This window comes from Heterodontus francisci, chromosome 6 (genome assembly GCF_036365525.1).
Source record: "Heterodontus francisci isolate sHetFra1 chromosome 6, sHetFra1.hap1, whole genome shotgun sequence".
NCBI lineage: Eukaryota > Metazoa > Chordata > Chondrichthyes > Heterodontiformes > Heterodontidae > Heterodontus > Heterodontus francisci.
The window spans coordinates 2017091-2043473 of NC_090376.1; the positions used below are offsets into that span (position 1 = coordinate 2017091).

The 26383-nt window shown below is 44.7% G+C and overlaps 1 protein-coding gene across 2 annotated transcripts in view; it reads right to left on the reverse strand.

Moving 5' to 3' along the window:
* Positions 1-26383, reverse strand: part of LOC137371071 (F-box/WD repeat-containing protein 7-like) — a 294578-nt gene that overhangs the window by 53226 nt on the left and 214969 nt on the right. Inside the window, exons 4-7 of one of the 2 annotated variants that reach the window (XM_068032969.1) lie at positions 20830-20912; positions 18746-18790; positions 12678-12813; positions 4102-4236 (exon numbers count right to left, since the gene is read on the reverse strand). In XM_068032969.1, coding sequence (XP_067889070.1) covers positions 4102-4236; positions 12678-12813; positions 18746-18790; positions 20830-20912 — 399 coding nt within the window. The remainder of the gene's footprint in view (positions 1-4101; positions 4237-12677; positions 12814-18745; positions 18791-20829; positions 20913-26383) is intronic. The other variant, XM_068032971.1, reaches the window with a different exon arrangement.

A 26383-nucleotide genomic window follows, 5' to 3' on the forward strand; every position in this document is an offset into this window, starting at 1 on the left:
AGATGGGCAAAGGTAGCCTAGAGGAGGAGTTCAAAGAATGTTTTCATGATAGTTTCTTGGAACAGCACATTCTGGAGCCAACCAGAGAGCAGACTATACTAGACTCGGTATTGTGCAACGAGATAGGATTAATTAATGACCTCATAGTGAAGGTGCTCCTAGGCAGCAATGATCATAATATGATTGAATTTTACATTCAGTTTGAGGGAGAGAAGAATGGGTCCAAGACCAGTATTTTAAACTTAAATAAGGGCAATCATGAGGGCAGGAAAGCAGAGCTAGCTAAAGTGAACTGGCAAATTAGGTTAAGGGATAGGTCAATAGAGAGTGGCAGAAATTTAAGGGGATATTTCAGAATGCACAGAATAGATACATTCCAACGAGAAAGAAAAATTCCAAGGGGAGGATCCACTATCCATAGTTAACTAAAAAAATTAAAGATAGTATCAAATTTAAAGAAAATGCAGATAATTGTGCAAAGACAGGTAGCAGGTCAGACGATTGGCCAGATATAAAAAACAGCAAAGAATGACTAAAAGATTGATGAGGAAAATTAGAGTACAAGAGAAAGCTAGCTAGAAATATAAAAATAGATAGCAAGAGTTTCTATAGATATTTAAAAAAGAAAAGTGTTAACAAAGTGAGCATTGATCCCATAGAAAGTGAGTCTGGGGAATTAATAAGGGAAAATAAGGAGATGGCAAATGAATTGAACAGGTATTTTGCATCGGTCTTCACTATTGAGGATACAAGTAACATCCCAGTATTAGATGCAAGTCAGAAAATGGAAGGCAGCAGGAACTCAAGAAAATTACAATCACCAGGGAAGTGGTACTGAACAAATTGTTGGAACTGCAGGCTGACAAGTCCCCGGGTCCTGATGGACTTCATCCTAGGGTGTTAAAAGTGGCGAGTGAGATAGTTCATGCGTTGGTTCTAATTTTCCAAAATTTCCTAGATTTGGGGAAGGTTCCATTAGATTGGAAAATAGCGAATGTAACTCCTTTATTCAAAAAGGGAGGGAGACAGAAAGCAGGAAACTACAGGCCAGTTGCTTAACATCTGTCTTAGGGAAAATGTTAGAAGCGATTATTAAAGAGGCTACAGAGGGGCACTTCGAAAAATTCAAGGTAATCAGGCAGAGTCAACATGGTTTTGTGAAAGGGAAACCATGTTTAACCAATTTATTGGAGTTCTTTGAAGTAGTAACATGTGCTGTGGATAAAGGGGAACCAGTGGATGCGCAATACTTAGATTTCCAGAAAGCATTTGATAAGGTGCCACATCAAAGGTTATTGTAGAAAATAAAGGCTCATGGTGCAGGGGGTAACATACTGGCATGGAAAAAAGATTGGCTAGCTACCAGGAAACAGAGAATAGTCATAAATGGGTCATTTTCTAGTTGGAAAGATGTAACGAGTGGTGTGCCACAGCGACCAGTGCTGAAGCCTGATCTTTTCACAATTTAAATAAATGACCTGGATGAAGAGACCGAAGGTATGGTTGCTAAATCTGCTGATGACACAAAGATAGGTAGGAAAGTAAGTTGTGAAGAGGACATAAGGAGGCTACAAAGGGACATCGATAGGTTAAGTGAGCAAGCAAAGATCTTGGATAGTAATGATCTGATTGGGCAGAGTGAACATGGATTTATGAATGGGAAATCATGTTTGACGAATCTGTTGGGAGTTTTTTTTGAGGATCTTACTAACAGAATTGATAAAGGGGAGTCGGTGGACATAGTATACTTGGATTGCCAGAAGGGTTTTGATAAAGTCCCCCAAAGGAGGTTGGTTAACAAAATTAAAGCACATGGGATAGGAGGTAATATACTGGCCTGGATTAAGGAATGGTTAACAGGCAGAAAGCAGAGAGTAGGAATAAACAGGTCATTCCCGTGTTGGCAGGCTGGGACTAGTGGGGTACTACAGAGATCAGTACTTGGGCCCCAGTTGTTCACAAAATGTATTAATGATTTGGATGTGGGAACCAAATGTAATTTTTTCAAGTTCGAAGATGACAAAAATAGGTGAGAATATGTGTTGTGAGGAAGATGCAAAGTGGCTTCAAGGGGATTTGGACAGACTTAGTGAGTGGGCAAGAACATGGCAGATGGAATAAATGCGTGGAGAAATGTGAGGTTATCCCACTTTGGTAGGAGGAACAAATGTGCAGATTATTTCTTAAATGGTAAGAGATTAGTAAGTGTAGATGTACAAAGGGACCTGGGCGTCCTCGTCAATAAGTCATTGAAAGCTAACACGCAGGTTAGGGCGGCACAGTGGCGCAGTGGTTAGCACCGCAGCCTCACAGCTCCAGTGACCCGGGTTCAGTTCTGGGTACTGCCTGCGTGGAGTTTGCAAGTTCTCCCTGTGATTGCGTGGGTTTCTGCCACTTAAGTGGCAGAGCAGGCTTGAGGGGCCGAATGACCTACGCTTGCTCTTAATTCATATGTTCATAGAAGTCATTCTTCAGTTATACAAAGCCCTGGTTAGAAACACCTTGAGTTACTGCGAGCAGTTTTGGGAATCACACCCGAGGAAAGATATATGGGCCTCAGATAGGCCTTACAGCAGAAACGCAGCAACAGAGGTTTCAGATGGGCCTTACAGCAGAAATGCAGCTACAGGGGTTTCAGTTCCCATACATTCGATACGCGGAGTTTCTTCAAATACAGGAGGGAAAAGGAGACTAACACACTGGACATGCAGGGTTTCTTTCAAAGAGAGAGACATGAGCTGGGATTTTCTTGGCAGGCAAAAACCAACTGTCTTTAACAATTCAAAACAATTGAAACCAAAACATTCCAGAAGTCAAGCCTCCTGACCTCTATAAATCTTGACCGGTCACTTCTTTGTAAACATCTCCAAGTCAAAACAAGTTCCCTGCTGGTATTTCATCTGAAAACGAGTGCCTTCCAGTAAAGACTTGTTTACAAACCAAGTTCAGGAACCCTTCTGGTGACCTCTTCAAAAAACCCCACAACGTTCAGCATCTCCAAGTTTCCACATGAATCAATGTCCATAATTCAACTAAAAGTCCTCAAAAACATATTTTACAAAAAATAGAAGCACTATCGTCACAAGTGAAACTAGGAAACACTTCTTCACAGAGAGTGGTAGAAATTTGGAATTGTCGTCTGCAAAACGGCAATTGATGCCAGATCAATTGTTAATTTTCAATCTGAGATTGATATATTTTTGTTAACCAAAGGTATTAAGGGATATAGAGGAAAGGTGGGTGCATGGAGTCTGGTCACAAATCAGCCATGATCTCATTGAACGGTGGCACAGGCTCAAGAGGCTAAATGTTTCCTGCTATTCCTAGCTGCTTCTGTTAGCTGTATTAATCCTGCCTTAAGAAAATCTATCAATCTCAGTTTTAAAATTTTCAATTAAACCCCAGTCTCAACAGCTTTTTGGGAGAATAGAGTTCCAGGTTTCCACTACCCTTTGTGTGAAGAATTATTTTCTGACATCACGCCTGATTCTAATTTTAAGGTTATGTCCCCTTGTTCCGGATTCTCCACGACCAGAACCCCACCCCCACCCACCACCGCAGGAAATAGTTTTTCTCTTTCTCTATTAAGTTCTTTAATGGTCTTAAACACCTTAACTACATCACCCCTTAATCTTCTACATTTGAGGGAATGTAAGCCTAGTTTATGAAATCTGCGGAATTTAACTCTTTTAGCCCTAGGCAGCTGAAAGCATGGCTGCCGACAGTACAGCAATGAAAATTGGGAATGCACAAGAGGCCAGAGATTTTGGATATCTCACAGGCCAAGGGCTTGTGAATGAAGTTCAGCAGAGTTGCTGGTGTCTCAAGAACTAAACCCCAGCATCAGCACCTTCAGAAAGGAGGGATGGGGGAGGGAAAAAAAAAAATCACTGACCACCTTCATGTACAAATGTGCTTCAGCAATTCACATGGAAGATGGAACAAGGGACAAATCTGGTTAAGCAGTGGCCCACCCACCAAGCCCCTGACATTTATTTTACTGTGTGCCTTCGTAAGCAATAAAAGTGTAGCTGCATGCTCTGCAGCAACAGCTTCTGATTAGACTACACAGCAAGGGCTCATTACCAGTCAAACACGTACCTCTTTAGGTAGGAGGGAGATGAAATCCCGCTGGAACTGAGGTTCAATGACCTGCATCATGTATTTGATCTGAGAAGTCTCGCAGCGATCAATGAGCTCATCTAGTGCTAGGAGTTTCTCAGGGCCACTCCACTTCTGTGGAACAAAAAGCAAAGAGATCAGAGACCAAATTAAAGCAGTAAGCTCTAGCCTTCACCATTCAGCTACTGGCAAGAATATGTACAAACATCAAAGTGCCAACACTCCAGTTATATGCCAGAATAGTCATGGGAACGTTCAAAAGGCAAGTTCACACATATTAAGTGCACTTAAATGGAGTGCTGGTCAGAGAGAGCTTTCCAACTCATACTGCTTTAGCACTGTAGGTTTACCAACACCACGTGCACTGCAACGGTTCAAGGCAGTGGCGCATCATCACCTTTTCAAGGGTAATTAGAGATGGGTAATAAATGCTGGCCTTGCCAGTGCTGCTCACATCCCAAGAACGAAAAAAAAAAACCTTCCTCCGAGTGAGACGCCCAACAGGAAAATGTGGGTTGGTACATTTACTCGAAACGATGGCCGATCGCTTACAATGCTTTTCCTTTTGCACTTTATTTCACCCCACCCATCCTCATTACTGTGGAAATCAATGACTCTTGCAAGAATACAAGCTCACAAATGCCAGCAATTCTCTGGCATGTAGCACTCCTCATTGGTGGGAAAAGACAGCAAGTGTCTGTGGACTATTTCTCCAGGGAGGCCATCATAGGAGGACCTGACAGAAACCTCATTCAACATTTTCACATGTAATTCAGAAGTCACTGGGTACTGTTCAAGAGTTGGAACAATGGTTGCCTTTTCATCTCTCTCGTCCAGGACAGTTCAGGCCTACTGCCATCTTGACAGATCAGATAACTCAGCACAGACTGGGAATCGGACCTCATTGGGCAGTTTAAGGCTCACCATGAGGCCTAGCCTCTCTTTTTTCAGTCTCAACATCTTGGGCAAGCATTTAGTACTAGTGTTCCCAAGTAGAACTTCACACGGTTATTAGCAAAGAATGGGTATTCAGCACACGTTCCCCCACAATTTTATAACAACATTTTATTCCCTTATCACTTGCTCTCATCACAAAGAGTGGCAATACAGCATCTGTTTCATACTCGAGATGCCAAAGGTTAAAAGAATTAAGGTGATGCCCATCTGCCTGGTACAGTCATGAGCTGGCTTCTGTTCTGAGACATAGCACCTGATTACAAGTACCTCCACCAGGGAGAATAAATTAAACTTCAGTGATTAAAATCACAACTTGCTGTCATCTAAACATCTGGAGGGAGAAATGACTGAAGCAGATAAGAAGTTCCATGCTTTTGAGTTGCCGAGTTAATCGATGAATGAGATGATGCAATCAACATTGATTTCAACAGTGAAAATCAGGAAGTGGGCAAGATGGAATAAAAACAAAGTGCTAGAAATACTCAGCAGGTCTGGCAGCATATGTGCAGAGAAACACAGAGTTCACATTTCAGGTCACCGACTTGAAATGTTAACTTCTTTTAGTGACAGGAGGGCTGTTTCCAATGGTGTTCCGCAGGGCTCAGTACTGGGTCCCCTGCTTTTTGTGGTGCACATTAACGATTTGGATGTAAATGTGGGGGGCACGATCAAGAAGTGTGCACATGACACAAAGATTGGCTGTGTTAGACAACGAGGAGGATAGCGGTAGGCTGCAGGAAGATATTGATCGTCTGGTCAGATGGGCAGAAAAGTGGAAAATGTAATTCAACCTGGAGAAGTGTGAGGTGATGCATTTGAGGAGGTTAAACAAGGTAAAGGAATACACGATTAATGGGAAAATACTGAGAAGTGTAGAGGAGGTGAGGGAGCTTGGAGTGAATGTCCACAGATCCCTGCAAGTAGCAGGACAGGTCGCTAAGGTGGTTAAGAAGGCAAATGGAATCCTTTCCTTTATTAGCCGAGGTATAGAATATAAGAGCAGGGAGGTTATGCTGTATAACTCATTGGTTAGGCCACAACTTGAGTACTGTGTGCAGCTCTGGTCATCTCATTACAGAAAGGATGTAATTGCACTAGAGAGGGTACAGAGGAGATTTACAAGGATGTTGCCAGAACTGCAAAAATGCAGCTATGAGGAAAGATTGGATAGGCTGGGGTTGTTCTCCTTGGACAGAGAAGGCTAAGGGGAGATGTGATTGAAATGTACAAAATTTTGAGGGGCCTGGATAGAGTGGAGGTGAAGGGTCTATTCACCTTAGCAGATAGGTCAGCGACAAGGGGGCATAGATTTCAAGTGATTGGTAGAAAAATTAGAGGGGAGATGAGGAAAAGTTTTTTCACCCAGAGGGTGGTGGGGGTCTGGAACTCACTGCCTGAAAGGGTAGTTGAGGCAGAAACCCTCAAATCATTCAGAAGGAGTCTGGATATGCATCTCAAGTGCCGTAATCTGCAGGGCTACGGACCAAATGCTGGAAGGTGGGATTAGAATAGGTGGATCGTTTTTCAGCTGGCACAGACACAATGGGCCAAGTGGTCTCTTTCTGTGCCTTAAACCGTCTATGATTCTATGAGTATTTCCAGCACTTTGTTTCTTTTTGCTTCCGTAGTATTTTGCTTTTATTTTAGTGTGCAAGATGGAGTTTAAAAGAACCAGCAGGTAAACGATCACAATAAGTAGTCATACCAGCACAGCTAAAACAGGGAAACAGAAGGTTGTGTGAAAGAAGAAAAAAGGAAATGGAGAGCAAAAGGTTAGAGGGAACAGAGGAATCACCTCAGAGCACCAGATAGTTTCTTGCAACCTGTCCGTACATTATTTTGAATTTGTTCATGGCCCATCCCCAACTGCCCTCTAACTGCTGCATTCCAGCTGGTGTAGCTACACCCACAGTGCTGTTAGGGGTGGGGGGTAGGGAAGTTCCAGGATTTTGACCCAGTGACAGTGAAGGAACGGTGATATGGTTCCAAGTCAGGATGGTGTGCGACTAGGAGAACTTGCAGGTGGTGGTGCTCCCATGCATCAGCTGCCATTGCTCATCTAGGTGGTACAGGTTTGGGAGGTGCTGTTGAAGGAGCCTTGGCGAGTTTCTGCAATGCATCGTGTAGATGGTACACACTGCTGCCTCTGTGCGCCGGTGGTGGAAGGAGTGAACAATGAAGGTGGTGGACGGGGTGCCAAACTGGCTTCTTTATCCTGGATGATAACAAGCTTCTTTAGTGTTGACACACTCATCCAGCAAAGTGGAGAGTACTCCATCACACTCCTGACCTGTGCCTTGTGGATGGTAGACAGGCTTTGGGAAGTCAGGTGGTGAGTTACTTATCACAGAATACAAAACTCTGACCAGCTCTTCTAGCTACAGTATTTATATGGCTGGTCCAGTTAAGTTTCTGGTCAATTGCAATGTTGTGGAAGATTTGATGATCACAATGTTGCTAAAATTAGGAAAACGTTTTCACGGAGAGAGTGGTTGAGGTCTGGAATGCACTGCCTGAGAGTGTGGTGGAGGCAGGTTCAACTGAAACATTCAAAAAGCGAATCAGACTGTTATATGAAAAGGAAGAATGTGCAGGGTTACGGGGAGAAGGCAGGGGAATGGGACTGAGTGAATTGCTCTTTCGGAGAGCTGGTGCGGACACAATGGGCCGAATGGCCTCCTTCTGCACTGTAACAATTCTGTGATTCCGATGATTCTGTTGAATGTCATGGGGAGATGGTCACTGCCTGACGCTCAAGTGGCAAGTAACATTGTGCCACACATCAACCCAAACCAGGTTTTGCTGCATGCAGGCACAGACTGCTTCAATATCTATGGAACAAAAACAAGAAATGCTGGAATCACTCAGCAGGTCTGGCAGCATCTGTGGAAAGAGAAGCAGAGTTAATGTTTCGGGTCAGTGACCCTTCTTCGGAACTGACCCGAAACGTTAACTCTGCTTCTCTTTCCACAGATGCTGCCAGACCTGCTGAGTAATTCCAGCATTTCTTGTTTTTGTTTCAGATTTCCAGCATCCGCAGTATTTTACTTTTATTTCAATATCTATGGAGTTGTGAATGGAACAAACATCCTCATTTCTGACCTTATGATGGACAGATCATTGATGAAGCAATTGAAGATGTTTGGGCCCAGGACACTGCCCCGAGGAACGACTGCACCTTCCTTTGTGCTACAAATGACACCATCCATAGAAACATAGAAACAGGAGCAGGAGTAGGCCATTCGGCCCTTTGGGCCTGCTCCGCCATTCAAAATAGATCATGGCTGATCGTCCAATTCAATACCCCGTTCCTGCTTTCTCCCCATATCCCTTTGGTATTAATATATCTACTTCTTGAATATATTTAATGACTTGGTCTCCACTGCCTTCTGCAGTAGAGAATTCCACAGGTTCATCACCCTCTGAGTGAAGAAATTTCTCCTCAACTCAGTTTCAAATGGCATAACCCGTATCCTGAGACTGTGACTCTTGGTTCTGGACTCCCCAGCCATCTGGAACATCCTCCATGCATCTAGACTGTCTAGTCCTGTTAGAATTTTATAGGTTTCTATGAAATCCCCTCTCATTCTTCTAAACTCTACTGAATATAGACCTAGTCGACCCAATCTCTCCTCATACATCAATCCTGCCATCCCAAGAGTCAGCCTAGTAAATCTTTTTTGCACTCCCTCCATGGCAAGAACATCCTTCCTCAGATAAGGAGACCAAAACTGCACACAGTACTCTAGATGTGGTCTCACCAAGGCCCTGTGTAACTGCAGCATTAAGACATCCTTGCTCCTGTACTTAAATGCTCTTGCAATGAAGGCCAACATACAATTCGCCTTCCTAACTGCCTGCTGCACCTGAATGCTTGCTTTCAGCGATTTCAGTTGGTGTACAGCAATTGGTGTGGAGAGTTTGCCTCCAATTCCCACAGACTTCAATTTTGTTAGGGCTCCGTGATGCCACATTCAGTTAAATGCTGTCCTAACGTCAAGGGCAGTCACTATGACCCCACCTTGGGCTGTCAACTCTTTTTGCCCATATTTGGACCAGGGCCATAATGAGGTCTGGAGCTTAGTGGTCCTGGCAGAACCCAAACTGAGCATCGGTGAGCACGGAGCCGCCACTTGATAGCACTCTCGACAACACCTTCCATCACTTTGCGGATGATAGTCGATTGATGGGGCGATAATTAGCTGTATTGGATTTGTCCTACTTTTTGTAGACAGAACATACCTGGGCAATTTTCCACATCGTCAGGTAGATTACAGCCGTACTGGAACAGTGTGGCTAGAGGCTTGACTGGTTCTGGAGCTCAAGTCTTCAGCACTACAGTCGGGATGTTGTTGGTACCCACAGCCTTTGTCGTATTCAGTGCACTCCGCCATTTCTTGATATCACATGGATTCAAACAGGCTGAAGACTGGCATCTGTACTGGTGGAGATCTCAGGAGGAGGTGGAGATGGATTATCCACTTGGCACTACTGTCTGAAGATGGCTGCAACTGCTCAGGCTTTGCCTTTTGCACTCATGTGCTGGGCTCTGCCATAATTGAGGATGGGGGATGCTCATGGAGCCTCCTCCTCTCCTTGATGGTTGTTTAATTGTCTACCACTATTCACGATTGGGTGTGCAAGAACTGTAGAGCTTTTCTCTGATCTGCTGGTTGTGGGATTGTTTAGCTCAACTTTTATTAAAAATTCTTTCATGGAATGTAGGTGACGCGACAAGGTCAGCATCTGTTGCCCATCCCTAATCCCTTGATAACTGAGTGACTTGCTAGACCATTTCAGAGGGCAGTTAAGAGTCAACCACATTGCTCTGGAGTCACATGTAGATCAGACCAGGCAAGGATGGCAGATTTCCTTCCCTAAAGGACATTAGTAAACTAAAGAGTTTCATTACTGATTCAATTGCAGATTTTGTTCATATTGATTAATTGAATTTAAATTCCATGGTGAGATTTGTACCCATGTCTCCAAGGCATTAGCCTGGCCTCTGGATTACTAGTTCAGTGACATTACCACTACGCCACCGTCTCCCCCTAATATATTCCTTTTAAGTATAAATGTAAATCTCGTGTTGCTGCTTCACCAGACTGGCTCTTCATTTTTTTGGGGGAGTAGGTCAGTGTTGTTCCTGACATGCTCTTTTACACTCTTCATTCATTGAGTCAGGATCCCTGGCTTAATGCAATAATATAGTGAGGGATATGTGGGACTATGAAGTTACAAATTGTGATGGAATACAACTCTGCTGCTGTTAAAGCTCCACTGTGCCCAGTTCTGAGCTGGCATATCTTCGGAATCTCTATCATTTCAGTGGTACAGCCACACAGCACAATAGAAGCCATCATCAGTGTTAAAATGGGATTCATCTCCACATGCATTATGCAGTCATTGGATCTACTAATACTGACATGGGCAGAGGTATCTGCAGCAGGCAGGTGAGGATGGGGTCAAGTAGGTTTTCCCCTTGTGCTTGTTCTCTCATTTGCTGCAGGCCCAGTCCAGCAGAAATGACCTTCAGGACTCTGCCAGCTCAGTCACTAGTGGAGCTACCGAGCCACTCTTGGTATTGGACACCAGAGTTGCCCACCAGAGTACATTCTATGCCCTTATTACCCTCTGTTTTTTTTTCCAAGTGGTGCTCAACATGGAGAAGTACTGATTCATCAGCCAAGGGAGGGCAGGAGGTTTCCTTGCCCATGTTTGACCTGATGCCATAAGACTTCATGGAGTCTGGAGTCAATGTTGATGACTCCCAGGGCCACTCCCTCTTGACTGTGCCACCACCTCTGGTGGGTCTGTCCTGCCAGTGGGACAGGACATACCCTGGGATGGTAATAAAGGAGTCAGGGATGTTGGCTGAAAGGTACAATTCTGTGAGAAGGAATGTGTCAGGCTATTACTCAACTAGTTTGTGAGACACCGTTCCCAATTCTGGCACAAATCTAAAGATGACAGTGAGGAGAACTTTGGAGGATTGACTGGGCTGGTTGTGCCTTTGCTACATCCAGTGCCTAGGTTCATGCTGGATGGTCCTTCTTTTATCGAAATATAACTTTGCATCACAGTTTGATATAACTGAGTGGCTTGCTAGGCCATTTCAGAGGGCAGTTTAGAGTCAACCACATTGCTATTGGTCTGGAGTCACATATAGGCCAGACCAGGTAAGATACTAGGTTTCATTCCCTAAAGGACATTAGTGAACCAGGTGGGTTTTTACAACCCAGTAGTTTCATGGTCACCATTATTTATAGCTTGTTTCAGAATTTATTATAATAAATTAACTGAAATTAAATTCCTCAGCTGTTGTGGTGGGATTTGAACTCATGTCTCCAGATCATTTGTACAGGCCTCTGGATTACTAGTCCAGTACCAAAATCACCATGCCACCCTACTTGTGTGAATTTCAGATATGGGAACAGATTTAGTCTTGGATAGAGTTGAGCTTCATTGAGGGTTAAAAATTACTGAGGGAAAAGTTGCTTTTACAAGCAAGAGGAAAGGAGCTTCTTCACAGCAGTGTTAATGTAGGAAATGTGAGGGTCCCGATCGAGGTTGAGGAGCTAGTGAGGGCAGACTGGAAGATGATTAAGAGTGAAGTCACATAAGAGAAGACATGACAGCTTTTTGGTGAGACAACAATAATTTGCATTTATATAGCACCTTCATCATAGAAAAATATCCCAAGAAGCTGGACAGGAGTGTTACCAAACAAAATTTGACACCAAGGAGATCGTAGGACAGATCATTAAAATGCTAGGGAGACAGCCACTCTGTTCCACTTATCCTCTTGTCCAGGTTCTGGACAGAATGCAGATGAACTAATGGGGGAAAATAAATGCAGCACGGTGTTGGCACTAATCAAACAGAAGAGGCTACGGTAGACCGGACACGTCTGCAGGATGGAAGACAGTCACATACCCAAAGGCCTTCCGTATGGTGAGGTTGCCGGGACCAGACAACCAGCAGGGCACCCAGAACTCTGCTTCAAGGATGCTTGTGAACTTGACATGTAGGTCCTAAATGTCGACTGTCGCACCGGAGAGTCATGAGCTGGCGAATTGGAAATGGCGACACATCCTGTGGACTGGTGTGCACTACCAAGATGACCAATTGCTACAGCAGCTTGGCAACAGGCGCCAACGTCAAAAACACTTCTGAGCATCACTTGGCAGCTTCACGTGTGGCAGAACCTGCCTGTTAAGGATTGGCCTTCACAGCCATCAGCAAAGGTGCACCAAGTGAAGACATCCTACTTAAATGGATTGTTAGCTGCGTGCTCATCATTTTTTATAGATGGAAGGATGCCAACCAACATTTCCTCTCGCTTCTTCAATCCTACTTTGTACCACCCTCAGTGGAAAGTTAGACAGCAACTTTTTCAGTTATGAGAGGACAGCTGGTGGCTAATAGCTTTGAGGGACAACTTAAACCAAATTCACTTCTTGTATCTGGACAAAACCTGATTCTCCCACCTCTCCTCCCCCACTCCCACCCAACAAATGCGGTCCTCCCAGAACACACAGCTGCGAGTACCTTTCCATTTATCCTATCCTGAAGCTGGTTCCTCCCAGTGTACCTACCTGGAACATGCCAAGCCATTCCTGAAGATCTGACGGAGGTGCCACTGACGTAATGCGTCTCCGATGCTGACCTGGGATGTTACCATTCCGTAGATCTCCAAATGTCGTGGCCGTATTTATGCAGGGCGAGAGAGAACTGTGGGAAAAGGTAAACAGAAACATAACTGGGTTCAGTGAGATGAGAACTTCAGGACATAACACAAATTCCTAGGTTGGCTTTATTTCTTTGTGATGGACGTGCAGGATATCGCACCTGGCAAGAAACATTTCATCAAAGAGGCCTCAGCAACAGCTCACATTGGTGAATGAAATGTTACCCTGCTACAGTCAGGTTCTAATGGCTAGGTTTAAACCTTGTTTTTGGGGCGCATTAGAATGAGTCTAACTTTGCAGCTAACCCATGCTGTCCCTGACGTGGGAATATTTTCTGGGTCATGCAGATGGATATTTACTCCAATGAGTTTATCCAGACATGTTTGCTCAGAGACTAGGACCAAAATGAGAAAAGAAACTTGTGAAAATGATCAATTCTTCAAGTTTATCCAAAATCCTAATATTGTCCTGTTTAATTGAGAGCTTTCGGCATTAAAGCTTGGATGTAGGTTTAAAAATTAATGTTCGGATTGTAACTCACACCACTCATGCACTGGAGCACAGTAGCAACAGATTGTGATTAATATGCAGCTCACATTCTCTAATTCTATAATTTCATAAAAAGTCAAAAAGACACCAGCTGATACGAGGCTGCAGCATCTTCCTCCACATCCCATCACCTACACAAGAGCTAGGGATCAGCATCAGACATGTCAGCAGTCATTAGCTGCTCTCACACATTACCTGCTGATCTGACACATTATGATGAGCATATGTTAATCTGCATGCACTTTCCCCACTTCATTCAATGGACATTATGCTATGGAAAGAGACTTCTTAAACCAGGTTTATATCCTCCTCTCACAAAAGGTATTTAATTCTTGTTGGGTACATTTCCATAAGTACTAGCCACCCATTAGTAGTTCACTGAAGAGGCCTTATTTACTTGTGACCATGAACAATGGTTGCTAGTTGTATGATCTCCATTAGATGCGATCATAACGAGCACCGCTGAAGGAATTCCTCAGGGTAGTGTCCTTGGCCCAACCATCTTCAGCTGCTTTTTAAAAAATTTGTTTCATGGGATGTGGGCGTCACTGACAAGGCCAGATTTGTTGCCCAACCCTAATTGCCCACAAGGCAGCTGTGGTGAGCTGCCTTCTTGAACCGCTGCAGTCCACCTGGTGCGGGTACACCCACGGTGCTGTCAGTAAGGGAGTTCCAGGATTTTGATCCAGCGACAACGAAGGAACGACAATATAGTTCCAAGTCAGATGGCGTGTGACTTGGAGGGGAACTTGCAGGTGGTTGTGTTCCCATGCATCTGCTGCCTTTGCCCCTCGAGGTGGTAGAGGTCATGGGTTTGCAAGGTGCTGTTGAAGGAGCCTTGGTGAGTTGCTGCAGTGTATCTTGTAGATGGTACACACTGCTGCCACTTGGCTGAATGAGTGCAGCTCCAATAATTCAAGAAGCTTGACACAATCCAGGACAAAGCAGTCCGCTTGATCAGCACCCCATCCACAAACATCAACATTCATTTCCTCCACCGATGCACAGTGGCAGCAGTGTTGTTACATTGTTACATCGCATGAGGCCATTCAACCCATCATACTGCACCAGCTTTCCAAATGAGCAACTCACCTAATGCCATTCCCCCACTTTCTCCCCGTACCCCTGCACATTCTTCCTTTTCAGGTAACTATCTAATTCCCTTTTGAATGCCTCCATTGAACCTGCCTTCACCACACTCTCAGGTACTGCATTAGAGATCCGAACCTTTCTCATGTTTTTCCTCATGTTGTGTTTGCCTCTTTTGCCAATCAGTTAAAATCTGTGCCCTCTCGTTCTCGATCAAAGAACAGTACAGCACAGGAACAGGCCATTCGGCCCTCCAAGCCTGCGCCGATCTTGATGCCTGCCTAAACTAACACCTTCTGCACTTCTGGGGCCCATATCCCTCTATTCCCATGCTATTCATATATTTGTCAAGATGCCTCTTAAACGTCGCTATCGTACCTGCTTCCACCACCTCCCCTGGCAGCAAGTTCCAGGCACTCACCACTCTCTGTGTAAAGAACTTGCCTCGCACATCCCCTCTAAACTTTGCCCCTCTCACCTTAAACCTATGTCCCCTAGTAACTGCCTCTTCCACCCTGGGAAATAGCTTCTGACTATCCACTGTCCACGTCGCTCATAACTTTGTAAACCTCTATCATGTCACCCCTCCACCTCCGTCGTTCCAGTGAAAACAATCAGAGTTTATCCAACCTCTCCTCATAGCTAATGCCCTCCAGACCAGGCAACATCCTGGTAAACCTCTTCTGTATCCTCTCCAAAGCCTCCACGTCCTTCTGGTAGTGTGGCGACCAGAATTGCACGCAATATTCTAAGTGTGGCCGAGCTAAAGTTCTGTCCAACTGCAGCATGACTTGCCAAGTTTTATACTCTATGCCCCGACCGATGAAGGCAAGCATGCCACATGCCTTCTTGACTACCTTATCCACCTGCGTTGCCACTTTCAGTGACCTGTGGACCTGTACGCACAGATCTCTCTGCCTGTCAATACTCCGAAGGGTTCTGCCATTTACTGTATACTTCCCACCTGCATTAGACTTTGCAAAATGCATTACCTCACATTTGTCCGGATTAAACTCCATCTGCCATTTCTCCGCCCAAGTCTCCAACTGATCTACATCCTGCTGTATCCTCAGACAATCCTCATCACAATCCGCAACTCCACCAACCTTTGTGTCGTCCGCAAACTTACTAATCAGAACAGCTACATTTTCCTCCAAATCATTTATATATACTGCAAACAGCAAAGGTCCCAGCACTGATCCCTGCGGAACACCACTCGTCACATCCCTCCATTCAGAAAACCACCCTTCCACTGCTACCCTCTGTCTTCTATGACCGAGCCAGTTCTGTATCCATCTTGCCAGCTCACCTCTGATCCCGTGTGACTTCACCTTTTGTACCAGTCTGCCATGAGGGACCTTGTCAAAGGCTTTACTGAAGTCCATATAGATAACATCCACTGCCCTTCCTTCATCAATCATCTTCATCACTTCCTCAAAAAACTCAATCAAATTAGTGAGACACGACCTCCCCTTCACAAAACCATGCTGTCTCTCGCTAATAAGTTCGTTTGTTTCCAAATGGGAGTAAATCCTGTCCCGAAGAATCCTCTCTAATAATTTCCCTACCACTGGCGTAAGGCTCACCGGCCTATAATTTCCTGGATTATTCTTGCTACCCTTCTTAAACAAAGGAACAACATTGGCTGTTCTCCAGTCCTCAGGGACCTCACCTGTAGCCAATGAGGATGCAAAGATTTCTGTCAAGGCCTCAGCAATTTCATCCCTTGCCTCCCTCAGTATTCTGGGGTAGATCCCATCAGTCCCTGGGGACTTATCTACCTTAATGCTTTGCAAGACACCCAACACCTCCTCCTTTTTCATAATGAGATGACAGACTATCTACACTCCCTTCCCTAGGCTCATCATCCACAAAGTCCTTCTCTTTGGTGAATACTGATGCAAAGTACTCATTTAGTACCTCACCCATTTCCTCTGGCTCCACACATACATTCCTTTCTCTGTCCTTGAGTGGGCCAACCCTTTCCCTGGTTACCCTCTTGCTCTTTATATACGTATAAAAAGCCTTGGGATTTTCCTTAATCCTGTTTGCCAATGACATTTCATGACCCCTTTTAGCCCTCCTGAATCCTTGCTTCAGTTTCCCTTTCACAAAAGGGAACAGTTTTTCTCTATCTACTCTGTCCAGACCCCTAATGATTTTGAATACCTCTGTGAAATCTCCTCTCCAAGGATAACAGTCCCAATTTCTCCTATCTATCTACATAATTGAAGTTCCTCATCCCTGGAACCATTCTCTCTCCAATGCCTTCACATCTTTCTTAGAGTGCACCGCCCAGAACTGGACGCAATACTCCAGCTGAGGCCTAGTGTCTTATAAAAGTTCAACATAACCTCCTTGCTCTTGTGTGCTATGTCCCTATTAATAAAGCCCAGGACACTGTATGCTTTATTAAGCACTCTCTCAACCTGTCCTGCCACCATCAATGATTTATGCACATATATACTTAGGTCCCTTCACATTTCTCCACATTGATCTTCATCTGCCACTTGCTCGCCCATTCCAACAACTTGTCTATGTCCTTTTGGAGTTCTACACCATCCTCCTCACAGTTCACAATGCTTCCAACTTTCGTATCATCTGCAAACTTTTCATTAATATTTAGCAGGTAGAGCAAGGGTCCCAACACTGACCCCTGGGGAATTCCACTACAAACCTTCCTCCAACCTGAAAAACATCCATTAACTACTACTCACTGTTTCCTGTCACTCAGCCAATTTCACATCCATGTTGCTACTGTCCCTTTTATTCCATGAGCTATAACTCTGCTCACAAATCTGTTGTGTGGCACTGTATCAAATGCCTTTTGGAAATCTATTTACACCACATCAACGGCATTGTCCTCATCAATTCTCTGTTACCTCTTCAAAAGACTCCAACAAGGTAGTTAAACATGATTTTCCCTTAACGAATCCATTCTGGCTTTCCTTAATTAACCCGCATTTGTCCTAAATTATTGTTTCTGGAAGTTTCCCACCACTGAAGTTAAACTGACTGTTAGGCTTATTGCTGCAACCTTTTTTGAACAAGGGTGCAACATTTACAATTTTCCAGTCCTCTGGCACAACCAGAGTCTAAGGAAAATTGGAAAATTATGACTTGTGCCTCTATAATTTCCACCCTCACCTCCCTCAGTATCCTTAGATGCATCTCATCCGGCCCTGGTGCTTTACCAACTTTAAGTTGGGCCAACCTATCTAATACCTCCTCACCATCAGTTTTAAATCCTTCTCCTGTATTAATTACCTCCTCTTTCACTGTGGCCTGTGTAGCATCTTCTTCCTTGGTAAAGACAGATGCAAAGTACTCATTTAATACCTTAGCTATTCCCCCTGCCTCCATGTGTAAATTGGCCCTAATCTATCTTCTTACCACCATTTTACTATTTACATGCCAATAGAAGACTTTGAGATTCCCTTTTATGCTAGCTGCAGGCTGTTCTCATGCTAATTTGTGTTTTCACTTCCCCTCTGAACCTTCTATATTCAGCCTGGTTCTCCATTGTATTATCCACCTGACATCTGTCATAGCACACTTTTTCTTCTTCATCTCTAGCTCTATTGTCATCCAGGGAGCTTTGGATTTATTTGCCCTACCTTTGCCCTTCAAGGGAATATACTTGCTTGTGCACAAGCTCTCTCTTCTTTGAAGGAAGTCCATTGTTCAGCTACTGTTTTTCCTGCCAACCTTAGATTCAAATTTATTCACCCCAGATCCATTCTTAGCCCATTGAAGTTGACTTTCCTGAGTTAATTACTCGAGATTGTTCTTTGGCCTTTTCCATAACCAACCCAAACCTTATAATACAATGATCACTGTCCCCTAAATATTCTCCTACTTGATCCACTTGGCCCACCTCATTCCCAAGAATCAGGTCTAGCAGTGCCTCCTTTCTCGTTGGATTGGAAACATACTGCTGTAGAAATTTCTCCTGAACACACTCTAGGAACTCTTGCCCCTCTCTGCCCTTTACATTAATATTACCCCAGTCTATATTCAGAGAATTCAAGTCCCCCATTATAACTACTCTATAATTCTTGCATCTCTAACTTTCTTGCAAATTTGTTCCTCTTCATCCTTTCCACTAGTTGACGGCCTATAGACTATGCCGAACAATGTAATTGCACTTTTTTTGTTCCTTAGCTCTAGCCAAATAGATTCGGTCCTTCACTTCTTAGGGATATCCTCTCTCTCCGGCACTGCAATGCTCTCTTTAATCAATACCACCACTCCTCCCCCCTTTTCTACCTTTCCTGAAAGCCTTGTATCCAGGAATCCTTGTATACTTGTATACAAGATGCACTGCAGCAACTTACCAAGGCTTCTTTGACAGCACCTTCCAAACTTGCAACCTCTTCCACCTAGAAGAACAAGGCAGCAGATACATGGGAACATTACCACCTGCAAGTTCCCCTCTAAGTCATACACCATCCTGACTTGTAAATATTCCCATTCCATCACCATTGCTGAGTCAAAATCCTGGAACTCCCTACTCAACAGCACTATGGAAGTACTTAAACCACAAGTAATGTAGCAGTTCAAGTAGGCAGTGCACCATCACCTTCGTAAAGGCAATTAGGGATGGGAAATAAATGCTGGCTTTGCCAGCGGTACCCACATGATAACCCAGAATCAGACCACAGGAGGCCATTTGACCCATTGTACCTATGCCAGTTTTGTGGAAACGCTATTTAATTAGTACACTGCCCTACTTTCCGTGCCCCGCCCCCCAATCGTTTTCCTATTCAAGTATATTTTCAATTTCCTTTCAAAAACTTCTATTGACTACTTCCACCACCCCTTCAGGAAGTGCATTCCAGATCATCAAAACTGTAAAATAAATTCTCATCTCTCCTCAGCTCCCGACTCTTCTAATTAGCAACTAAGTCCACACTGGCATGGAAATGGAGAACTTGCAATCTGAGAAAGCTAGTTTTCAGCAAAGCATACAGCTGGATAGATGTTCACACTACATACTTCTTGGCAATATTTGCAGATCACAATCATAAAATAGCAGAATCTAAAATAATCTTCCAAGAGCCAAGGTATGTTTTGAGAGGGTATTTTAAGCTATAAAACAGTAGGGTTAGAGGCTAGAAATCTAATTAAGTTTATTGCACAGGAACCCTACAATACAGTAAGGCTGCTGGATTAATGGTGTATACACATTCAGAGTAAGCATTTTTTTTAAAAACTAATTCGTGTGAAATACTTTGAGGTATCGAAATACATAAATGCAAGTATTAAAACATTAATAAACTTTTTAACACTAGAAAGCTATATTCTTATGCAGGATGCATACTTGTGTTAATATTAAGTGCACAAATTCATAATTATTGGAGATTAAATTCTCCTAGATTTTGTTCTGATGCAGTATCTTTATTGATGTGTAACAGGATTTCAGATACCATCTGAAATCTGACATTGCAGAAATTTTGAGAGACTGAACTTTCTTACAGTAAAGGTAGGCTTTTGGACACGAGATAAATTTTTGAACCAATCTGCTCATTTAGCACCCATTATAGTCACAGAAAACATCCAAGCACAAAGATGGCGAGTTAAAACACATGGGTGGCCCATTCATTGGGTTTTAGCTGTTGAGATTACTTGTAAATTTCTTATTTCTTTATTGCAACTTACTATCCCACCTATTTTAGTGTCATCTGCAAATCTGACTATGGTACCTTCTATCCCTGCATCCAAGTCATTAATATAGATTGTAAATAGTTAGCATTAAATGTGGCCATTTCTTTTGTTCCTAGCACTGTAGAGGAAAACAGAAGAGTACAAGAAAACCTGTTTGTTTACCCTTCCACAATTTAGAGGTCAATTTTCCCTCCCGTTTTCCAAATTTCCCGTTTGTCTGGCAGTTCAGATCCCAGACAAGCCCCCAATTGGTTACGGCCACCTGGTGAGGGTGGTTTGCACTGTTCAACTCCCACCTGACTGCAGCAAGTATTTTTTGGTTATGAGGGTATAACCCTAACTTGTTTTATTTGTCAAATGAACAGCTGCCTTGTGGGCGTCTCGGGAGAGACCACGGCTAAGGGAGTAAACCCTAACAGAAAATCCGGAGTGGAACCCCGTAGGCGGTCATGTGTCACCTTTGGCATGTTTCCGGCAGTTCCTGCAGCCATACCGGTGCCAAACGTCGTGCTCTGCACTCCTTTGGACCCCACCAGAAAGGCCGAGAGGGGGGTTTTGACGCTTGGGCAACTCTCAACCTCCATACATTCGCCCAGGCATGCGCCATGGAGAGGTCACTCCATAGTTGCCTCACAGCGACTGACACCACTGACCACCTCTAAACGCTTACCCATTGTCTCTCGAGACAAGGAGGCCAAAGAAAGAAAGAAAGAGATTACTTGGTCATCCCTGCAGCTGCTTGTTCTGCCAGTACCTGGAGTATTCCGAACCTTTGCAGAGTTTCTTTCCCGGTGACAGCGCTCGCACATCAAGGCCATTCTCCGACTTTCGCTTCATCTGTGAAGAGAATAAGAGAGAATGGCATATTGAGATGTAATGAATCCTGACCTGCTGGGTCCACCAGTTAACAACAGAGGAAAAAACAGGAAATAGGATATTAATAGGACTGGCTGGCCACAAACTATCCTGCAAAGGGCAAACAATCAAACAAACAGACAGGACTCAGAATTAATCCTTCCTGACAACTACAGAAACTACTAATAACAATCCATCCAGACGTTAACTGTTTTAACCAATAATCACTCAGTAACTCTATGCTGCAAAACAAGACAGAAAGGAAACAGTGACCATGAGCAGCACTTAATGTATGAGATTGATTAGAGAGCAGACGTGTAGGTACTTGGCCCCATCCTTTGTTGCAATTTCATGCAACTCTTTTTAAATCAACCTCCAGGATAAAGAGCGAGCAGCAGATTTAAGAACTACAAACCCATGCTTCACCTGTAACTCATTTAATGGGGTTATATATAACCCCAGTCTGTCTAGTAGCTTATTTAAACACTTGCAGCCCATTTAACAATTCCTCGGCAAACTGTTTAGTGAGTATTTCAGCAGAAACACTAGATTTTTTAAATTCATTCATGGGATGTTGGCGTCGTTGGCCAGGCCAGCATTTATTGCTCATCCCTAATTGCCCTTGAGAAGGTGGTGGTGAGCTGCCTTCTTGAACCGCTGCAGTCTATGTGTGGTAGGTACAGCCACAGTGCTGTTAGGGAGTGCCAGGATTTTGACCCAGCAACAGTGAAGGAACGGCGATATAGTTCCAAGTCAGGATGGTGTGTGACTTGGAGGGGAACTTGCAGGTGGTGGTGTTCCCACGTATTTGCTGCCCTTGTCCTTCTAGTTGGTAGAGGTCACGGGTTTGGAAGGTGCTGTCTAAGGAGTCTTGGTGCGTTGCTGCAGTGCATCTTGTAGATGGTACACACTGCTGCAACTGTGCCTTGGTGATGGAGGGAGTGAATGTTTGTGGATAGGGTGCCAATCAAGCGGGCTGCTTTATCCTGAATGGTGTCGAGCTTCTTGAGTGTTGTTGGAGCTGCACCCATCCAGGCAAATGGAGAGTATTCCATCACACTCCTGACTTGTGCCTTGTAGATGGTGGACTTAGATGCGAACATTGGTTGTATTTGCAAACCGTTTGTTGGGATATCTGGGCAAAAACATGAACTTTCCCACACAAATCGAGCAGTCTGCTCACCTTCACCACAGCTCTCGGTGGTCCCACACCTAAAATATTAACCTCTCAGCATACATGTTCAGTTTTTAAGCAACATGATAAATCCCCATGTATTCTGTTTTCCTGAAACAATGATTTGCATTTAATACATTTTACCCTTTAGTCCTTTTCTTATAAATGTCTCCGAGCATTTTTTTTTTATTCATTCATGGGATGTTGGCGTCGCTGGCCAGGCCAGCATTTATTGCCCATCCCTAATTGCCCTCGAGAACGTGGTGGTGAGCTGCCTTCTTGAAACGCTGAAGTCCATTTGGGGTAGGTACACCCACAGTGCTGTTAGGAAGGGAGTTCCAGAATTTTGACCCAGTGACAGTGAAGGAACGGTGATATAGTTCCAAGTCAGGATGGTTTGTGACTTGGAGGGGAACATGCAGGTGGTGGTGTTCCCATGCATTTTCTGCCCTTGTCCTTCTAGGTGGCAGAGGTCGCGGGTTTGGAAGGTGCTGTCTAAGGAGCCTTGGTACATTGAAGTGCATCTTGCAGATGGTAAACACTGCTGCCACTGTGCGTCGGTGGTGGTGGAGGGAGTGAATGTTTGTGGATTTGGTGCCAATCAAGCGGGCTGCTTTGTCCTGGACGGTGTCGAGCTTCTTGAGTGTTGTTGCAGCTGCACCCATCCAGGCAAGTGGAGAGTATTCCATCACACTCCTGACTTGTGCCTTGGTGGACAGGCTTTGGGGAGTCAGGTGGTGAGTTACTCGCCACAGGATTCCTAGCCTCTGACCTGCTCTTGTAGCCACGGTATTTATATGGCTACTCCAGTTCAGTTTCTGGTTAATGGTAGCCCCTAGGATGTTGATAGTGGGGGATTCAGCAATGGTAATGCTAAGGGGAGATGGTTAGATTCTCTCTTGTTGGAGATGGTCATTGCCTGGCACATGTGTGCTGCGAATGTTACTTGCCACTTATCAGCCCAAGCCTGGATATTGTCCAGGTCTTCCTGCATTTCTACACGGACTGCTTCAGTATCTGAGGAGTTGCGAATGGTGCTGAACATTGCACAATGTTCAGCGAACATCCCCACTTCGGACCTTATGATTGAAGGTCATTGATGAAGCAGCTGAAGATGATTGGGCCTGGGAAACTACTGAGGAACCCTTGCAGTGATGTCCTAGAGCTCAGATGATTGACCAACGACCACAAACATCTTCCTTTGTGCTAGGTATGACTCCAACCAGCGGAGGGTTTTCCCCCTGATTCCCATTGACCTCAGTTTTGCTAGGACTCCTTGATGCCATACTCGGTCAAATGCTGCCTTGATGTCAAGGGCAGTCACTCTCACTTCACCTCTTCAGTTCAGCTCTTTTGTCCACGTTTGAACCAAGGCTTTAATGAGGTCAGGAGCTGAGTGGCCCTGGCGGAACCCAAACTGAGCAGGTTATTGCTCAACAAATGTTGTTTGATGGCACTGTTCATGGCACCTTCAATCACTTTACTGATGATTGAGAGTAGGCTGATGGGGCGGTAATTGGCCGGGTTGGACTTGTCCTGCTTTTTGTGTACAGGACATACCTGGGCAATTTTCCACATTGCAGGGTAGATTCCAGTGTGTAGCTGTACTAGAACAGCTTGGCTAGGGCTGCAAGTTCTGGAGCACAAGTCTTCAGTACTATTGCTTGAATATTGTCAGGGCCCATAGCCTTTGCAGTATCCAGTGCCTTCAGTTGTTTCTTGATATCACGCGGAGTGAATCGAATTGGCTGAAGTCTAGCGTCTGTGATGCTGGGGACTTCAGGAGGAGGCCGAGATGGATCAATTTGGCACTTCTGGCTGAAGATTGTTGCAAATGCTTCCGCCTTATCTCTCGCCCTGATGTGCTGACCTCCCCCATCATTACGAATGGGGATATTTGTGGAACCACCTCCTCCAGTTAGTTGTTTAATTGTCCGCCACCATTCACGGCTGGATGTGGCAGGACTGCAGAGCTTAGATCTGATCCGTTGCTAATGGGGTCGCTTAGCTCTGTCTATCGCATGCTGCTTACGCAGTTTGGCAGGTAGGTAGCCAGCCCTGTGTTGTAGCTTCATTGAGGTATGCCTGGTGCTGCTCCTGGCAATGCCCTCCTGCACTCTTCATTGAACAAGGGTTGGTCTCCTGGCTTGAGGGTAATGGTAGAGTGGGGGATATGCTGGGCCACAAGGTTACAGATTGTGGTTGAGTACAATTCTGCTGCTGCTGATGGCCCACAGCGCCTCATGGATGCCCAGTTTTGCATTGCTAGATCTGTTCAAAATCTATCACGTTTAGCACAGTGGTGGTGCCACACTACACGATGGAGTGTATCCTCAATGTGAAGGCGGGGCTTCGTCTCCACAATGACTGTGCCGTGGTCACGCCTACCAATACTGTCATAGACAGATGAGTCTGCAACAGGCAGATTGGTGAGGATGAGGTCAAGTATGTTTTCCCCTCTTGTTGGTTCCCCCATCACCTGCCGCAGACCCAGTCGAGCAGCTATGTCCTTTAGGACACGGCCAGCTCGGTCAGTAGTGGTGCTACCGACCACTCTTGGTGATGGACATTGAAGTCCCCCACCCAGAGTACATTCTGTGCCCTCGCCACCCTCAGTGCTTCCTCCAAGTGCTGTTCAACATGGAGGAGTACTGAGTCATCAGCTGAGGGAGGGCGGTTGGTGGTAATCTGCAGGAGGTTTCCTTGTCCATATTTGACCTCATGCCATGAGACTTCATGGGGTCCGGAGTCCCAGGGTAACTCCCTCCCAACTGTATACACTGTGCCACCACCTCTGCTGGGTCTGTCCTGCCGGTGGGACAAGACATACCCGGGGATGGCAGTATCTGGGGCATTGTCTGTCAGGCACGATTCCGTGAGTATGACTATGTCGGGCTGTTGCTTGACTAGTCTGTGGCACAGTTCTCCCAATTTTGGCACAAGCCCCCAGATGTTAGGAAGGACTTTGCAGAGTCGACAGGGCTGGTTTGCCATTGTCTTGCCCGGTGCCTAGATCGATGCCAGGTGGTCCGTCCGGTTTCACTTCTTTTTATTGACTCCGTCGCAGTTAGATACAACTGAGTGGCTTGCTAGGCTATTTTAAGAGTCAACCACATTGCTGTGGGTCTAGAGTCACAGGTAGGCCAGGCCAGGTAAGGACGGCAGATTTCCTTCCCTAAAGGACATTAGTGACCATCCTGACTTGCAGACATAATTATGTAGGCAGCAATTTTGCACACATTTGGATCCCAAAAATAAGAGATAAATAACCAATTGATCTGCTTTCAAATGGTGTTGGTTGAGGGAGGAATATTGGTTGTGACACTCATAGAATCAGAGCAGAGGAGGTGGTCATTTGGTCCATCAAGCCTGCGCGGCTCTTTGAAAGAGTTGTGCAATTAGTCGCAATCTGCAGCCCTTCCCCTATTGCCTGGCAAATTTTTCCTTTTCAAGTATTTATTAAATACCCTTTTGAAAGTTATTATTGAATCTTTCACCATCCTGTCAGGCAACACATTCCAGATCTCAACAACCTGTGTAAAAAAAAAATTCTTATCCCTCCTCTGGTTCTTTTGCCAATTGCTTAAAGCTGTCCCATCTGGTTACTGACCCTCTGCCAGTGGAAAACTTCAAAGCATTTCATAATTTATTAAATCCTCTGTTAAATCTTCCCTTAACCTTTGCTGCCTTACACTGAAATTAAGCTGACTGGTCTGTAGTTATCAGGTTTATCCCTCACAATTTTTCAACAGGAGCAGCCCACCACTCCTTCGGCAACACTCTCACATCCAAGGAGGATTCAAAGATTATGGCTAGAGCACTCTTATTTCCATCCTTCCTTCCCTCAGCATTCTATGTGAACCAGCTGACTTTATATGCTCTTTCTTCCCTCCTGACGGCAATAGGTTTAGTCTGCATCCAAACTATCTTCTCTTGAAGACCTCTCATTGTTCAGTGACCATTTTGCCTGCCAATCCTCACTTCCAATCCACCTGGGCCAGATCACTTTTCCACTCATTGAAATTTGGCCCTCTTTTCGAAATAGTTGAAGGGCTGAACAACAACCTGAGCCAAACAAAACAGACAGGACTTTGGTTTAATATTTCAATCATAAAAAAAGGTATTATTCATATTTGTAATTCATATGTTCGTATCAAAGGTTATTGGGGGTAAATGGGAGTGTGGAATTCGAAACACAAACAGATCAGCCATGATCTTATTGAATGGCGGAGCAGGCTCGAGGAGCCAAATGGCCTACTTCTGCTCCTAATTCATACGT